Source organism: Pogoniulus pusillus, chromosome 8 (genome assembly GCF_015220805.1).
Source record: "Pogoniulus pusillus isolate bPogPus1 chromosome 8, bPogPus1.pri, whole genome shotgun sequence".
In the NCBI taxonomy this organism is placed as follows: Eukaryota; Metazoa; Chordata; class Aves; order Piciformes; family Lybiidae; genus Pogoniulus; species Pogoniulus pusillus.
Window position 1 is genome coordinate 32,796,355 of NC_087271.1, and position 18,254 is coordinate 32,814,608.

Below are 18,254 nucleotides of genomic sequence, written 5' to 3' on the forward strand. Positions count from 1 at the left end.
CCTACGAGTATGGTGCTACTTCAGTAGCAAAAATGCTTTTCTTAAAGAAAACGAAAATCCCTGAAAGAACCTTAACAAGCTACATTCACTCTTCCCATTTAGCAAAAGGGAAACTGAGGTACAAGGAGCTTGTCCAGGATGCAATCTTGGAGTACTATCCTGATTGCCAGAGTTTTTCCTCCATGGAAGTGTTAGGATTTTAAGGCGCAATTTAAATATCTAGACGCTGAAAAATAATTCAGTGTAGGTATATGAGCAAAGTAACTCACTACAGGGATAATATCAAATCACAGCAGTGGGAAAGGAAGTCCACTGTTACCACTTTTCTACCAAGTAAACGTGAAACCTTTGAGGATCGCTAGCTAAAGGCACATACTCCTACATATTGGATATTACTGTATCTACTGACTCCCTTCTAAATCTACTTTGTTGTAGCATTAACTTAGCATTTTACAAGACCTGGCAGTCACAGGCCCAGTTTGTTAAAATATTTCTTTTAGCTTTCTGCAGGGAAACCTGAAACTCATTTTGCCATTCCTAATACAACAACTTAAATTTGCAGATAGAAAGAATTACATGTTTCTGAAGAACTGTATGAAAGTCCATGCTTACTGACATAGAAAGCTGATGGTTGCCCTTCTTAATGAGTATTCCAGATCTCTTGTCTCTGAATTTTCTTCACTATATACCACCTCTGCTCCCTAATTTGCTGATGATCATACAAAGTCTCACTAACGTCAGCTGTAATCCAAGTATCTCAGAAACCTGCCTACAGCCAAGTAAACTGCAGGTCTCTGGAAAGAAGTAAAAATGTGGAATAATAGATGAAATTAGGAACTGTATGTACTTTAATAAAAACACATTATCATCACTGCCAAATGCTGTACTACACTCACTCCATGACAGACTAGGCAGTGTTTGGGTTGTGAGCCAAAAGAGAAATGAAACCAACTACACACAGTACGTTGCTATAAATACAGACACTGTAAAATCACTTGCTTTTCCTATTTTAACTACAGTATTCATAGTAATTAGATGTGCTAGACTGTAAAAACTACTTGGTGGCTCTTGCAGGGCTTTGGAATTTCTTTTTTTCTGCTCTCATTTTTGAGAAGCTTTTATACACTTTATTAGAAGGCCATCTAGCCAGTTTGGACCTTGCAATACTGTAGCAGAATGAATTTAAGAGACCATCTCTTAGCTTTGCTTACATACCTTAAAAGTGTTGGATCCAAAATAAATGAGTAAGAATGAAAATCAGACATGAGAGTGGACAACAGCAACATATCTTTTCTTACAGGTTGCTGAAGTTTAATGGTAAATAAATTGCTTATTAGCAGAAGCTTCAAAATTATTTTGAATTAACATATGCTTTTGTCCAGTCTGATGAGGAAAATGTATCATAGACAGACTTGCTTTTACATCTGTAACAAAACATACCTGTCCCAGTCAAAAGTCCAGCACTCTTCTTTCGTGCATAAGCGCGTAAGTGGTTGGACAGGCTAACAGCACTTGTAAACGTCGTATTGCAATGCACACACGTTCTAAGCTTCACAGGCATACCTATCATTCAAAAGAAAACTATAATCCAGTTCTCTCTTCAAAAAAATGAAATTCTCAAAGCGTTGTAAAAAGTTTTCTGCAATAAAGATGCTTTAAAATATATTCACTGCATTGACGCCATTGTTTAGTATATTAGAAGGATCCAAGTTAACCGTCATTAGTTTTCCATGTAGCGCTTTAAAGCCAAACCACGTTACTTGAAAAAGAACAGAAAGGAGGCAACTTGAGCCCATTAGGCTACTCTGCATTTAATACCTACTATCAAGTTCCTATAGATCTCCATGTTATGAAAATTCTAATCCCAAAATACAATCCTGCAATTTCAATAGCACAATTCCGTTGAGAAATTTCAGAGCTTGCAACATTGCCAATAAAGAGAATTTTAAAAGTCTAGTTGACAAAGCAGTAATTAAAAGTGTTTTACCCATAAGACTGAAGAGCTCAATACTAAATTAGGCTGCTGTTGAAGGCTCATAGAAAAAGGTGGTAAACACACCACTGAACAGCTGTTAGACAAAACATTTTGTTCAGTGCGTTTTCTGTTCATTACTTTATGCGCAATTGATAATGAAAGTTAATGATTTGAAGTTTTTTGCTAAAATCTTTGTGCTAAATAAATGATCAACAAAGCAACGTGCTATTTATCACAGGGAAACAGTAAAACAATACTGAACTCCTCACTTACCAGACAAAGACACCATTATAACCTATTCTCTACTCCACCATCAAGTTTTCCCTTCATTTTACAGAGACAGAGTGTTTTGGTCCACTAATATTTCAAGTTCTCTTCTAACAAAAAACCTAAAACTACTCTGATGGAAAGCCTCTTTTTGCAGGAAAGAAAGAATCCTATTCTACAGCAGAAGACATGCTGTTTTTTAGGAAAGTTACAGAAGAATACCTGGTTGGTAAAAAACTTTAAAAAAAAAAAACCAAAAAAACAACTAAAACCAGAATTAGAACTATTTGCCATTTTAGGAAAAACAGAAGAATTTCAGCTTGATGTTAAATATTTTCTTAAAGTAACTCAACTGGCACAGTGCATTAGTTGTCAAAATCTGCTACCTCAGCCACAGACTTACAGAGCTCCATCTGTAACTGTTAGTATTACACAAGCAAATGTTTGGTTTTACCTGGTTGTTCATCACAACCCAATAGATGCTACCTAGTATACAGCAGCAAATGCTAACCAGAGAGCAATACACAGTGTCAGGCTTGTCGAGCTATTCCTATAAGCATTGTTTTTCATATTATTAAGCCTGTGAAAGATATCCTTCCTTTATGAAGCAATCTCCTATCCTGAAGGACAACCACAGATATCCAGAAGACACTAAATGTAAATCTGTTCCACTTCTACTGCATCATTTTAGAAAGCCACCTTTGTTAAGAAATTAATTGCCACACCTTTGCAGTCCCCTGAAAGAACTTCTGAACACACTGAGTTGCTGCTTTTATTTGTTTAAAGGAAGACAAGAATACAAGTGAAAAAAGAACTAGATGCTGCCAGTTTTACTAGCCTGTGCTGGCTAATAACAAGAAAACCAACAGAACCAAATAAAGTCGGGCTATAAAATTAAGATCCTGCTCCTCAATCTAAAGACTCCTGTAGCATCATAAAGTGGCGTCCAAACAAGAAACGGGTAAATGTGAGCTCTACATACAGATTAAAAAGGATGATGTAAGAATCTCCCAAGACTAGGCACAGCAGTTATGTGACAAGTAGGTTAAAATTATCACTATAAACCCCTGCTCTATTAGTATATACAGTATCTAGGAAGTTGAATACAGAATTGTTTCATTAGCACAACTGTCAGTGGAGGGGCAATTTCTGTCCATACCAGTCAGGGGCTGTACCTTAGAAACCAACTGACTATAAATGTATTCCAGCAAAGCTTGAACCAGTATGGGTCTTCACTCAGGATAGAAAGGCCCTAAGCAAGCATTTCTCACAGCAGCCACAATTTTGAAACAAACAAGAATTAATCTATATTGTAAGAGTACACTTGCCTAAAAACATCACAATTAGTTGACAATGATTCACCAGTTTGGAATACTATGCATTTATAATGGTATCAACAGTTCTGTTAGTTTGAGTAAATGCTACCTTGCACAAACCTCAAAGATTTAAACGAAGCATTTTCCAAACCAGCTGTTGTAATGATCAAAACCAGGGTTACAAGCCCAAACATTTCAGAACTGTTAGACTACCAAATATACATGGACATTTCAATTTGTTACAGCAGGATGTGTCTTCTTCCCTACTGAGGCTCATTTTCTGTTTGCTTTGAATTTGTATGCCCAAGCGTAAGAAGAACAAGAATGATGTCCCATGCAAAAAAAACCCCTCAGTTTCTGTTTTTGGTTTTTTTTTTTTTTCTTTTTTAGAATTGGTTTGTTTAGTGTTGGGGGCTTTTTTTGTTGCTGTTTTTTTTTTCACATGAGAAAAGACATGTTATATAAATTTGATGTGCTACTTCTTGCAGTCAGTGTCCTCTGCAAATCACAGAATCAGCCAGGTTGGAAGAGACCTCCAAGATCATCCAGTCCAACCTAGCATCCAGCTCTATCCAGCCAACTAGACCATGGCACTAAGTGCCTCAGCCAGGCTTCTCTTCAACACCTCCAGGGACAGTGACTCCACTACCTCCCTGGGCAGCCCATTCCAATGGCAAATCACTCTCTCTGTGAAGAACTTCCTCCTAACATCCAGTCTATACTTCCCCCAGCACAACTTGAGACTGTGTCCCCTTGTTCTGTTGATGGTTGTCTGGGAGAAGAGGCCAACCCCCACCTGGCTACAACCTCCATGGAACCCCAAATTACATACTCTGCATTTGTACATATTCTATGAATTAAAAGATTCTTTGGAAATGTTGTCAAGACCACGAGAAACATCTTCTTACCTGACTGCATAGTCAAGTCCATTTTTTGTGGCTGGTACATCAATGGACTGTCTTCATTTAATGGAAGAACACATTTTTGAACAAACCTCTTTCTTGCAGTTTGATTATGAATCTTTTGAGGGGAAATAACAGGATTCCTTTCTTCTCCTAACCTCTTATTTTTCAGGAGTTCTATCAGCGTCAGTGACTGATTTTTTTTTCTTGCATGTAGTACTGCTTTTGTTGCATCACATTCATTTAGGAAACTCAGCCCTTCCTCCTCTGATGCAGACACAGATGTATCTTCAGTCTTTAGGCCATTATGGTATGCTTCGAGAGGTATAACATTCTGAGACAAAAAGTCATCATTTGATGCAAATTTTTGAGCAACAAACGGTCTGGGAATAATGCGTCGACTGTTCAAAGCCTTTAGGATTTTTTCATACTTATCTTCATTTTGCATCATCTCGTTCAGAACACAGATCGGGGACTTGTGTGCATCCCACTTGGTTTTGCCAAGCCTCTTCAGGTGCCCTCGCACATGATTAGACAATCCAATTTTAGTATCAAACCAGCCTCCACAGAGCTGACACGTGTGCTCAGAGGAAGTTTCAGATTTCTCAATCGCTACAAAGAAAAGAACGATCAGGTTTTTAGACAGTTATATACAGTTAACCGCTACAATATTGAATCATAAGAAGTGATGCTTTACAAGACAAAGCAAGTCTTGTTCAGTGCTCACTACATCACTTCATCCCCATTACTTGACACCCCAATTAAAAAAAGAAACAATCCACCACAGAAAAACCACCTTACCTTTTCTAACACGTTTAACAGGAGTTCCTGTTCCAGTTCTTTTAAAGTGTTGCATTTTGTCACTTGTTGCTATCTGTTCTGGTGAAACAACATGACGGGCTTCATAGCTTAGTCCAGCTCTGTGAAGATGTCCTCTGACATGATTGGACAATCCAACACCTGTTTCAAAGGTTGCTGGACAGTATGGGCAGGACTTCTTTTCAAGTGACAAATCAGTCCAGTGGAAAACTGAATTATGCTTTGGCAATGCTGATCCTACGTTTTCCAAATTCTGAGGATCATGCAAATCATGCAGGAAGTTATTACCCTCGGCATCGTCGTAATACTCAAAATAAAAGCCATCATTCTGCTCATAACTAAGTGAAGATTTATCACCAGCTTCATGATCTTCCATTTTACCTTTGAATATGGGGAATAGGTTTACATGCTCCTGATTAATATCACTGTAAGATTCATCCTCCATAGACTGTGTAGTGTATTCACATAGTTCAACATTATCCCATGAACTTTCATCCTCCGTTTCATAGCTGTCTTTTTTTTCAGCAGAGTTTAGTTTCTGTAAAACAACAACAGCCATTTTATGTAGAAAATCTGGACAGCAATCCAAATACTCTCCTGTAACAGAGCCTTCCCTCCTGGATTCTTTAACCACTTTTTTACAGCTACACGCCTATGATCTTTACAGCCTTCTGCCCCTTTGCAAGCATTATTTGAATCCATGACAAAACAATTACTACGGGAACTACTCGATGAAGAAAATAAATGTAAGAAACTGACAGATTTGGACTCTTCCTTTTTTAAATGCAAAGGGTAAGAGTCACTAGATTTGTTTAACATCACACTGTAGTTTCCATATTTGTATCTACATAAATACTGCTTTTTTTGACACTAGCTTTCTGCTTTGCCGCTTGATGAAAACATTTAGGCTTCTGGTCAATGCTATTCCTAACTTAAAAGTTGTTGTTTGTAGAATTTAGATTGCATACACTTACAGATGACTGTGAAACGCTCTTCCGAGCCTTCTGTATCCTGTAGGGCCTCTTATGAAGTTTTGCGAAGCTACCGGACTGAGAAGTAGAGCCAAACGATCTTCTTACATCCTGTTTTAAAACAGAGTTCTTTGGAAAAGTAGAAGATTGTTTCATCAACTGCTTTGTCCTGCTACCAAATTCTAAAGATTCTTCTATCATCCTGCCTTTTCTTTTTTCTAGTCTAAGGTGGCTACCAAAGGGATCAATGCATGATGCTGGGTGCAAATATTCCATGTGTTTTTTTAAAATGCTTCTAGCTGAAGTAGTAAATGGACACATCTTACACATATATGTTGATGATTTTTTTGAGGATGCCAAATATGGATTTTTCAAGGATGCCTTTTTCTGTGCTTTCCTCTGGGACATGTCGCTACCGATAATGGAACATTTGACTACTGCTCCGTGAGCGATTCCTCGATGACATTCCAGTTCATTTTCCGTCACAGCCATGAAATTGCACTCCTCACAGCAATAATATCTCTTATCTTTTTCATGGGTCTTTGCATGCTGCACAAACGTTTTGGGACAATTGGTACCAAACACACACTGCGGACACTGTAACCGTGCACTCCTACCCTCATCCTGAAGTTCTTTCAGCTCACGTATTTCTTCCATCAGTTTCTGCCTTCTTTCTTGGTGAATTATCATATGTTTAAGAAGTGAATTACGATCTCGAAATGTCCTTCCACATTCCCTACATGCATAGGGCCTGGGGACGTTAAGATGTCGGAAATGACTGTTTCCATCTAAATGGTACATCATATGCCTATGCAGATGTTTCTTCTCCCTAAAATTCACATTGCACTTTGTACAGGGATAAAATGACGGTTCATCGGCACTAAAAGTAGATGGTGATTCAGAATCATTCTGTTCACATTGATTTTGTAAAGTGTTGGAAAGAAAAGTGCTAGTGTGAACAGGAGAAGTATCTTCTGCACAGTTACTAGTAGGACTATAAATGAGCTGCTGGATAGCATCAACAGCTTCCAGCTCCTCATCTGCAGATTCAGGCTTTACTTTACTCAGTGAATATTTTTGTGGTTCTATTTGCAGGTCCTCATTCTGCTCTAGGAAGTCAACATTTAACAGCTTTGATTTACTAGGAATACAACTGCTATCATCAAAACAGTCCTCGGTATAGCGTGTTATTTTACTAACATCCATTTTCCTTTTTCGCTTTTTTTCTGAGCCTACCTTACAGTGAACAGGAGACTTCTCTACTGTTTCTTCATTTGTCATAAGGAACTGGATGAACTCTTTCTGTGGATCCCAGCTGGGATCACATCCCGATCTGAAACCACCTGTACCTGAGGAAACGCCTGTTAATGTATCGACACAATCATCTTTTACTAGCGAATTTTTGTCATCCTCACAGACTTCTACGGGGCCTACTAAAGTGCTGTCTACACTAGTTCCGATGGACTTCTGTGAATCACAACCAACTGAAGAAGAGGTAGGTAGATTTTTAATGGAATGAGTCAGGCTCTTAGCATGTGCTACATCAGGTAACAAAAATAAAACTTGGTGCTGATTTGATTTCTGTGTTGTACTCTTTGCAGGCAGCTGATGATCACGAACCACTGTTAAAGTTGAGCAGGAATCTGTGTGGTGACCTACAGGCTGTCCGGTGGTTAATGAAACACTGCCTTTACTCATAATGGAAGTCTTAGTTGAGGTGGAGTGTGAAACTGGTCCATTAACAGCAGTTCCTCTAGACGAGATAAAGTTTTCGTTAGAAACAGTAGGAGCACCAGCGTGTATAAACAGAGAAGTCTGGCCCCCACTTAAGGCTTTTTCAGATCTGTCCCTTGATAGCTCCTCAGACAGAGTCAATGTATTGTTTGTCTGAAATGACGCATCGCTCTCTTGTGCTTTAGGAATGCCACCTTCTTCCTCAGATATGAAATTATCATCACATATGATTTCCTCTTCTTTAGCACCAGTGACTTCAGTATTTCTCTCTATATCATCCATATTGCTGGTCTGTCCATTAAGCACATTTACACTAAAAAGCAAACAAGAAAACGATGAGACAATCACAGAAACAATGTAATTTTCACCTACAGTTTTCCTTTAAAATCACCCTTCTTCACACAGTCATCTTAGAATCAGAATCATCATAGAATCATAGAATCAAACAGGTTGGAAGAGACCTCCAAGATCATCCAGTCCAACCTAGCACCCAGACCTATCCAATCAACTAGACCATGGCACTAAGTGCCCCATCCAGTCGTTTATTGAAGACCTCCAGGGACGGTGCCTCCACCACCTCCCTGGGCAACCCATTCCAATGCCAATCACTCTCTCTGTGAAGAACTTCCTCCTAATATCCAGCCTATACCTACGCCGGCACAACTTCAGACTGTGTCCCCCTTGTTCTATTGCTGGTTGTCTGGCAGAAGAGGCCACCCCCCACCTGGCTACAATGTCCCTTCAGGTAGTTGTAGACAGCAATAAGATCACCCCTGAGCCTCCTCTTCTCCAGGCTAAACAGGCCCAGCTCCCTCAGCCTCTCCTCATAGGGTTTGTGCTCCAGGCCCTTCACCAGCTTTGTTGCCCTTCTCTGGACACATTCCAGCACCTCAACATCTCTCTTGAATTGAGGGGCCCAGAACTGGACACAGGACTCCAGGTGTGGCCTGACCAGTGCTGAGTACAGGGGAAGAATAACCTCCCTCATCCTACTGGCCACAATGTTCCTGATGCAGGCCAGTATGCCATTTGCTCTCTTGGCCACCTGAGCACACTGCTGGCTCATCTTCAGCTTACTATCTATCAGTACCCCCAAATTTTTAACAAGTTCAAAATATAGGTTTTGGATATTCAAGATACATTTAAAATTAATTAATGAAGCAATAAAAAAAAAGATGTACTATTTTGCTATGCTATAGTAATACAGCAAAACCCCCAGTATCTCAGTTCAAAAAAAAGCCTGACAACCCACACGCAAGCAAGACGGCAGAAACAAGACTGTTAAAACCTGTTGTGCTAATTTGAGCCTAGCTAGAATGTTTTGGTGAGAAGAACTAGATTACAGGCTGTGAAAGGAAAACAAGGCTGATGTCTACCTCACCCATGGGCTTGCTGAGATATATAAAAACAAAACCCAGAAAATAGATAACTCCACTTCTGCTGCTGGCAAGCTCCAAGCTGCATCTCTCTTTCTCTAACCACACTCTCTTTGACTAATCCACTTTGCTTCCTGAGCCCCTGGCTGAACCTCCATTCTTCCTTGGGACTGGGGTAAGGTTGAGAGGGGTAGGGGGAAGGTGAAGGGGCAGTTGTGAGCGCCTCCTGGGGATTCAGGTTTCTTGGAGGGCTGTTGTGTTTCTGTATTACCTTTTACCTTGTATATTTCTGTATATAACTGTATATACTGTAAATCTCTGCTTGTATATTGTGCTAAGCTGTAAACAATAAGCTTCAACCAATTTCCAGAGCCGGCTGAGTCTAGTCTGGGTGATTTCCAAAGTGTGTGTGTGGGGTGGGTAACACACAAACCATCACACCTGTGCAAATACATTCTACATGTACATAGAGTTTATCCTTAGCTGTTTACTAGAAGTGAAACAAGTCAGGAGTAATGGCCACTTGGACATCTTGCCAGTCATTGCAGTGCTTGGTTGCTGCTGTTTGTTTTAAAGAAAAAAAAAGCCCCAAACAAACCAACCAGTAACTGTAATTTTCTTTAAGCACCTAGGAAACTAAAATAATCCTTATCTCAAGGTAGCAACTCTTTCAGAGTGTTTGTATACAACTGATCTGATGCTACACAGAAGCCTGCAAAAGTGTTTATAATGGTATTAAAGGAGAAGACACAATATCTGACACACATAAGAAAAGTTCAAATTCTCTGAAAAAATTACATATGTTCCCATTCCTTTCTCACATCAGGACTCTCCTAGCTTTAAAATAAATAAATCAGTTATACAAGTTCATTATAAATGATCAGCAAATAAAACAGCACCTTCTCAAAAACAGAAAATTTGCAATTGGAAAAAAAAAAATAGGATTTACCTACCAGAGGAAATCACTATTTTGAATCTAGAACATAACAATAATAGTATCTACTAGTACAGAAAACTAGCACATATCTATTTCTTCTGGAAGGGGCCTTGTGGACATAAATGTCTTCCTACAAATGACTTTCATTCATACACAGACCCATACCCAGCCATGCTCAATGCTTAGTAAGCATAATGGGAAATTGCCTGCACATGCAAATCTGCATGTAATAAACAGCAGCATGAACTTAAGTCCTCAGGCATTTACTTCCTATATGGGTCCTTAGAATACAGTAAGCAGAAGGCATTAAAACACCCATCTAGATATCAGAAATATCTATTTTACAGAAATTACGTATTATATCCTTAAAGAGTACTATTCACTTTGATCTTTTGGGGGATTTGATTTCTACCATCACGTGCTTAGCTTCAGTTACTAATTAACACTTTGATTAGAGTTAAAAGGAATTACTTAGACTCTCTGAATTAAGATGTTTTAACTCACAACTAATATCCATGGCTCCCTGCAATGGTCCTTCACCGAAATCAAGAAAGACTACTCTTGACATTCTTTTTTTCCTAAGGAGAGAGAACAACCTGGTTAAACAACACTCCTTTTATCTTTACACATTACACACTAAAGCGAGTCCAGCACATCTAATAGGTTTTCAATTCAATATTATGACATCTATCCAGACAATTCAAAGTTAGCTATGGTCCCATGGAAATTCTGTTATTGTCTTTGTTTTGTCTAAAATCAGTAAAAGGAAAAAAAATACTTTAGCCTATTTTAAATTTTCAAAAATACAAGTATGGTTTATTTACAAAATGAGTCATTTACTATTTCAAAGATAAAGTTAATTGTCTTTGGGGTAGAAATATAATGAAAACATGTTGCAATTAAAAAACTATTTCCTTTGCTACTCAGTGAACTACCTACTTTAGAAACACAGCAACATTCATGAAAGATGAATATGAAACGTTCAAAGTGTATTTGGCTGTATTATTTATGTGTAACACACCTTTATGCAAATATTCTACTAGCCACTCCAGTTTCTCATCTTCCCATTTCTTAGATTTTTGCATTTCTTTGCTGTTTTGAGATGGGTCGTTTGCCACCACAATAAAAACTTCCGCTAAGATCATATTCAAAGCTATCACTCTAAAATGGTGATAATGCACCACTCAGCAGGAGACTTTATGTCACCTACACAAGTTAGCAATACACAGTGCAAACGCATACTAACAAGCAAGAACACAAAACCAAATTAAAATATGGGAAATCTACAAGGATGCACAACAGCTCCAACCATTGCAACTGAATCATGTAAGCTTCACACAGTATCAGGTAGCAGAGCATAAAAATATTCACAGAAAGTTTAGAACAAATTTAGTAAACCAATTTTGCCCCAGATGTGCATTTTCCTCCTTTTACTACTACAGAGGTAGACAAATGTATGCTCAGTCAATTTGAGAGCCCGTATTAGCTTTTCTCAACAGGAAGCAATGTTGCTAACAAAGTGGTAAATTCAGTGATAATGAGTGGCTTCGCTGTTACCACCTCTGAGGTAAAACCTTCTATGTTCCAAGTTCCACCCATCTGTTCTGGTGTGAGAGGTTCAGAGGAAAAATAGACCCTTCCCATTTAAAGTGACTTCATTGGTACCTCCTGAACAGCAGGGAGGCAAACTGAGAATTTCATGCCTGCTTGGAGACTGCAATCCTCATTATCAGAATGGCTCCAGAAAACTTTTCACAGGCTTATCTGATGAAGGCAAACCCTTGTCGCTCTTTACAAAACCATACAGACACTAAACATTAGTGTTGAAGCTCAAGATAAAAAGGTGTCCAGGACCCCATATGATCACCTTTAAACCAAAACTCTCTTCAGAGTTATCATGAACGATATCCAAAACATGACACTGTGCAACAATGTAGGAGATTCCTTTTTATGTAGTATATTTATGAAGACTATGAACTATTCCATACAGATCTGATTAGAAGCCTTTCATACAGCTGTCCCTACAGATTTTAATGTCCTAATCAAGTCTGAAGCGCTTACTGTATCAATAACATCACTGTTATGTTTTACTCATTTTCTGCTAATTATCAGTTTTTTCCCAGCTACCAGGGTGGTACAATTCACTATTTTATGTGCAGGACAAGAAGCAGTTTTAACAGTAATGTATTAAAGAAAACATAACAAAACATATACAGTATCTTTTTAAATTACAGTAATTTAGAGTCTTGCAATAATACTGAGTCAAGATGCGATATCTCATTTACATTATCTATTCCACATGCAGAAATTTATGCAGTAACAAGTTTAACTAGACACATGTGAGAAAACAGTCTGCATAATGCCATCATTTTTGAGGAAATGTTATCTAATTTTAGGATCTATTCAGGAAGTTTAACACCCAAAAAGAAACATCATCTAATCTGAACACTTGGGGATTAAAAAGTCAGTCATTGTGAAAAGTAAGATATAACCAAGGCCATACATTATTCTTTGCATGCTTCTGTCACAGTTTTGAAAGTGTCTGCTATAGCATATCAGAAGCACACAAACATTTATGACAAAATATACAGTCATGCATCGTTACCAAGTGTATCTGAGAAATTAAAAATTAATCAGCAAGATCAAATTTCGAACTTGCTGCAAGTAGTGCTTGTTATATCCTCTACCAGGGCAAGCACTATACAGTTGTGGTAATTTGGTTTTAAGCACATAGTGCGATATACCCAGGAGATAAAGTGTAAAAATGGCAATGTTCAAAAAGCCTATCCAGGTACACAATCCCAAGCTTGTATCTTTCAAACATGCTTTATCTAAAAGACTAGGCCAAATTAAATGCAATTAGTTAAGCCTAGAATGACGGTAGTGCAGTTAACAGTGTCACTCTTGGTTTACATGATACGCTATAGAGAAATTATTTCACACTGAAATGTAAAAACCAATTATTTAGCCAACTAAGCCACATCCCACTCCTATTTAAGTACTTTTTAATTTACATATATTAGGTTTTTTTTTGTTGACAAAATATCACTATCTAAAATCATAATGAGTTCTGCAGATATGATTGCCTGTGGCCAGACACAGTAAGCATTAAAAAAGTGTAAGGTCAGACCTATCTTCAAGCTGACAGATCACAATTTAAATGCCTTAAGCTAATCTTACTGTCTCAAAAATCTTGAACATCAGTATTTTTGCAAACTATCAGCACTTGCTATAACACCCTTGCTACACTACATCTTGAGGTTACTACAGAAGAAATGAGGTGATAATTGCATATTAACATAATTATGCGTTAATTCCTTTGAGCAAGCTTCCTAGGTCACTCAGTAATTCAGATTAGATGCAACCTTCCCACCACCAATTTATGATGTCCACTTCCTGTTCATTAATAATTATTTTTGACAGAAATGCACTTAATGGCATTGTTCTAGGTACACTATTAATTGTATTTATTACCATTAGCTTTACAGCATTTTCAAGTTCTTACCTCATAATGATGCTTGCTATATGACAGGGTCACACACCAAGTTAAGAGTACTGCCTTCATGCAACACTAGTTCACTAAAGCTTACACTCCTGTTGATAAGCATACTACGCTCTTGCCTATTAGCAGTTCTAGTCAGAGATATGTCAGTTTGGTACAATCTCCATGTTATTTATAAGGATTTTACAAAAGATCTGAAAGCACACTGGAACTGAAAGATTAAGACAAGAATTTGGTTGAGTTCATGAAAGGCATCAAGTGTTTTCCTGCATTTTCCTATGAAGTTTCTCATTAAATGCATAAATTTAAGCCAGTGACCTAAAAGCACAGAGTGACTATTAAGTGGTACAAAACCTCAGAAGCAATCTTCTAAATTAACTGAATTTAATCAGCCTAGTTACTAGAGAACACAAATAAATATAGTGTCTTTCAGCAGTGCTGTAATGAAGGCAAAAATATACTTGTCCTCTGCTAAGTAACTTCTCATAAGTCAAGTTCTTTGAGTAGATACGTGAATTAGTAGGACATTAAATGAATTATTCAACTATTCAAGAGACAGGAAAGGTGTTAAAGGCTTGCACAGTTTCCATTTAGATTTTTCTTCAAGACTATTATGTAAACAGGGAAAACGAACAAAACTTACCATTTTACTGACAAGCATTCCTGTAACAAAGCTTCCTCAAATGACAGAGTGTATTGAAGACGACTGCACCAACATCACAGATTTTTTAGGCAACAAACAGCAGACCAGGGAGAGCTTAACTACATGATGACACAGGACTGAGGAATTATGCACCTTCTTATATTTTGTCCAATTACAGTCTACTCATTTGACAATCACAGTAAAAGTCAAGCAGAGTTTCTACCAAAAGTGAAATGTTTAAGCAGCTTTGGAAAATGACAGTTTGTAGAGAGTAGGAAATTAGCATAAACTAGCCATATCTTGAGGGGGAAAAAAGGTCATTTAGAGGATAGCTGCACAATATTTTTGCCTCTTCCATGCAGAAATGCACACGGTTCCCATCTCCTGAGTTTTGGATGTTATCCAGCAATGTGACTATCCAAAGTCAATAAATTAATAATATGTTGATCACTGGAAGAATGTTTTGTTTTCCACTTCCTTTTAAAATAGATATGAAGATCCACCCTTCATATAGAAACACTGCCATAGCCTGACAACCAGAGGAGTCAGTGACTCGCCTTCCTCCAGCTTCTACTCACGTTTGCAAACTAAGTTGTTGAGAACACGTTCCCTTCTGCACAGAAGAGACATGGACTATCTGTAAACTGCCTTACTTAGCTTTGAAACCTACAAATTGACCTGGACATGTCTGGATTTATTTTTAAACTTCTGCAGTGAAGAGACAGCTTGTTTAAATATGCACAACACCATGAACACTGCCCTCCCACACCTACTTTATATACAAGTCTATGGTTACTAATATAACTACAGTCTGAAGAGTTCCACTGACGACAAGTTATCTTTCATTCAGATCCATAGCTGTTCACATGAATCCAAGTACATCATAAAATTCTTAGAGCTAGACTCCTTTAGTAAAAATTACTGTTAAAAGCAGCACAAAAAGTCACTGGTACAACACAAAGAAGCTGCATTATTCCTAAATAACTAAATACAAAATTATAACCAGCCATAGTACAATCTTTTGTTATACTGTTGAAAGATTCACTAAGTTGTCACATTCTCTGTGGAAAAAGTTGACCAAAGAGAAACTCTGAATCATACAAAAGCAGCCTTTCTTTTCAGTAAGATTATAGTTGGAAACATCAAACCTGAAGCACACTGTCAGAAAACATACCTGAAAATTTGTTTCTAATGAAACAATTTCTTTAAAAGCTGTGCATCAGGTAGTAGGGAGACAAAAAATCCAACTTAAAACTAAATATTTCAGGAAAATATATGTATTTTCTGGTCTAAAATGTTTAAGAATGGTATTTTAACATCTCACATGTGAAAGGAAACGATACAGAACTGAAGAACGATTGTCTTATGATTCAGAGATCACAGAAGAGAATACCATGTACTGCCACCAATCACTCTTATTCCTCTACTATTGATTTGTTTGGGAAAATAAACCAGTTTGACACAATGGGGGTGCATCATGCTAAAATTCAATACTGAAATCAATCAAATAAATGATAATACAATTTCAATGTCATAAGAATCGTATGTATGACCTTAAAAAATACTCCAGTTGTATGTGCTAACGCAGAGGTTCACTGGTAGAGACTTTTCAAAGTGAAATAGGTATGTCCAAAAGATGTCTAAGCCATCTAGGGAGTGGGGGGGGAAGATGACTTTGAACCTGGTAACTTAGCAGTCACACATTATCTGGCAACTCCACAGCACTCCACAAGTGTGTTCACTTGGCATTCCTGCAGCTCTCGTCTATAGCTTGGATTTTTAGCAGCATAGTTTAGTTCTAATTCTGCAGCCCCTAGTTTATACTAAAGATGATTAACTACAAAATTAAATTTTCCCAAATGAAACACAAGTCTGAAAAATTACTTACCACTGTGATAATACACATTTTCTGTCCAAACCATTCCCTTACATACTTTTACATGCACAGATATGTTATTTTCCTTTATGTCAGCTCTCATGCTTTCACACCTATTTTCTCTCTAAAAAAACTAAATATCTGAGAAAATAATTTGCATCTCTTACAAAAGTCTTGCTCCTTTTTTTTTTTTCTTTTGCTATATTACCATTTTTATAAGGCTGTCCAAAAAGTAACAGTTCATATCAGTGGTACAAAGTGTAGTTGGTGGCCTGTAACAAACATTGTATCCTCTAGTCAATACTGGGTTGAACACCAATCAACATCTTTACTGATGACCTGGATGACAGGGGAGAAGGTATACTCAGCAAGTCAGCTGATACAAGACTGAGTAGAGTGACTGATACACCAGCACTTTGTGCTGCCACTCAAATGGATTTCAGCAGGACTGAAACTTTATGAAAGTTCAAAGTAAAGCATTAAGTCCATGAAGAACCCCAAGCACCTGCACATGATAGAATGCAGCGTTGCAGAGCAGTACCTGGAGGTCCTGTTGGACAAGCTGATCGTGAACTGGCATTGTGCCTTTTTTGTGGCAAAGGCAGGTAACGCTATCCTGTTCTGCACTAAGCCTGTTGCTAGCAGGGTGGTGATTCTTCCCATTAACTTAGCATTTGTAAAGCTGCATCAGCAGCACTGTGTCCCATTTTGGGTTAATCAGTACAAGAGAAATACGTAGCCATCAGAGAGAGTCCAGCAAAGGGCGACTAAGACACTTAAGAGACTGAAGCATCTCACATAGGGAAAGACTGATAGTCAGGACCATTCAGCCTGGAGAAAAGAGAAGGCTTAGGAAGACCTCACCAGTGTGTACAAACATCCAAAGGAAAGGTATAAAAAGATGGGTGTCAGACCTCTCCCAGTGATCATTAGTGACAGGATAGACAATGGGTACAAACCAAACTATGTGAGTCTCCATCTGAAGACAAGGAAAACTTCTTTACTGTGAGAGTGATTTGCGTAGGATGCTCAAAGAGGTTCTAGAACCTCCATCCTGGTAGGCATTCAAAAGTTGTCCAGATGTGATCCCTGGATGACCCAGCTGAAGGAAGCTGTTTTGACAAGATCTCCACAGGTCCCTTCCAACCTCAGCTATTCTGTGATTCTGTTTCAGCACACTTTCTCACATTGTATCCCAATTCTTTCTTATTTTACTCCTCCTCAGTTTTCCATATGCTTATACTACCTACTTTATTTAATTTCAAAATATCAGTAACATAAACCCAAGGTATTCTTAGTTGGAAAAAAGCTTCCAACCACTAACTTCAGATTTATCAGCGTGACAGCTTAAGAAAACAACACAAAATTACATAGCAGAAATGCATTTTACCAAGTTATAGAACCATAGAATCAACCAGATTGGAAGAGACCTCTGAGATCATCCAGTCCAACCCAACACCCAGCCTTATGCAATCAACTAGACCATGGCACTAAGTGCCTCATCCAGTCTTTTCTTGAACACCTCCAGGGATGGCGACTCCACCACCTCCTCGGGTAGCATAACAGGACTGTGATTTGTTTGACACCTTTCTCCCTTCTACATCTCTTCCAGCATGCCTGATCTCTTACTAAATAAAATAGTATTATCACTAAGTAATATTATCACATATTTATAAACATGCATTTCTCAAGTATTTTTACAATTCTGGACATCCCACAGGGTGAGGCTCTATTCTGTATCACAATTTATTTAGATGCCTCCTTCATACAAGACAGCTCAGAGAGGTCTAATGATGCTGGATTGTCAGTGTCAGCTTTTCAGGCAACACAAGTGAAAAACACTTCCTTCTCATAGAATCCACTCTTCTCAGCAACATTGTTCTAACTCCAGTCACAGTAAGATATTTCACAAAGAGCACATTTCAGGGAGTACCTA

The 18,254-nt window shown here is 38.1% G+C and overlaps 1 protein-coding gene across 6 annotated transcripts in view; it reads right to left on the minus strand.

The window, feature by feature from the left end:
• ZNF644 (zinc finger protein 644) overlaps nt 1-18,254 on the minus strand; it is a 57,328-nt gene that overhangs the window by 10,703 nt on the left and 28,371 nt on the right. For 2 of the 6 annotated variants that reach the window (XM_064147977.1, XM_064147976.1), the window contains exons 3-7: nt 10,802-10,875; nt 6,254-8,297; nt 5,262-5,817; nt 4,467-5,072; nt 1,441-1,563 (exon numbers count right to left, since the gene is read on the minus strand). In XM_064147977.1, the coding sequence (XP_064004047.1) occupies nt 1,441-1,563; nt 4,467-5,072; nt 5,262-5,817; nt 6,254-8,266 (3,298 nt within the window). In that variant the 5' untranslated portion in view covers nt 8,267-8,297; nt 10,802-10,875. The remainder of the gene's footprint in view (nt 1-1,440; nt 1,564-4,466; nt 5,073-5,261; nt 5,818-6,253; nt 8,298-10,801; nt 10,876-18,254) is intronic. The other 4 variants (XM_064147979.1, XM_064147978.1, XM_064147981.1 and 1 more) reach the window with 3 other exon arrangements.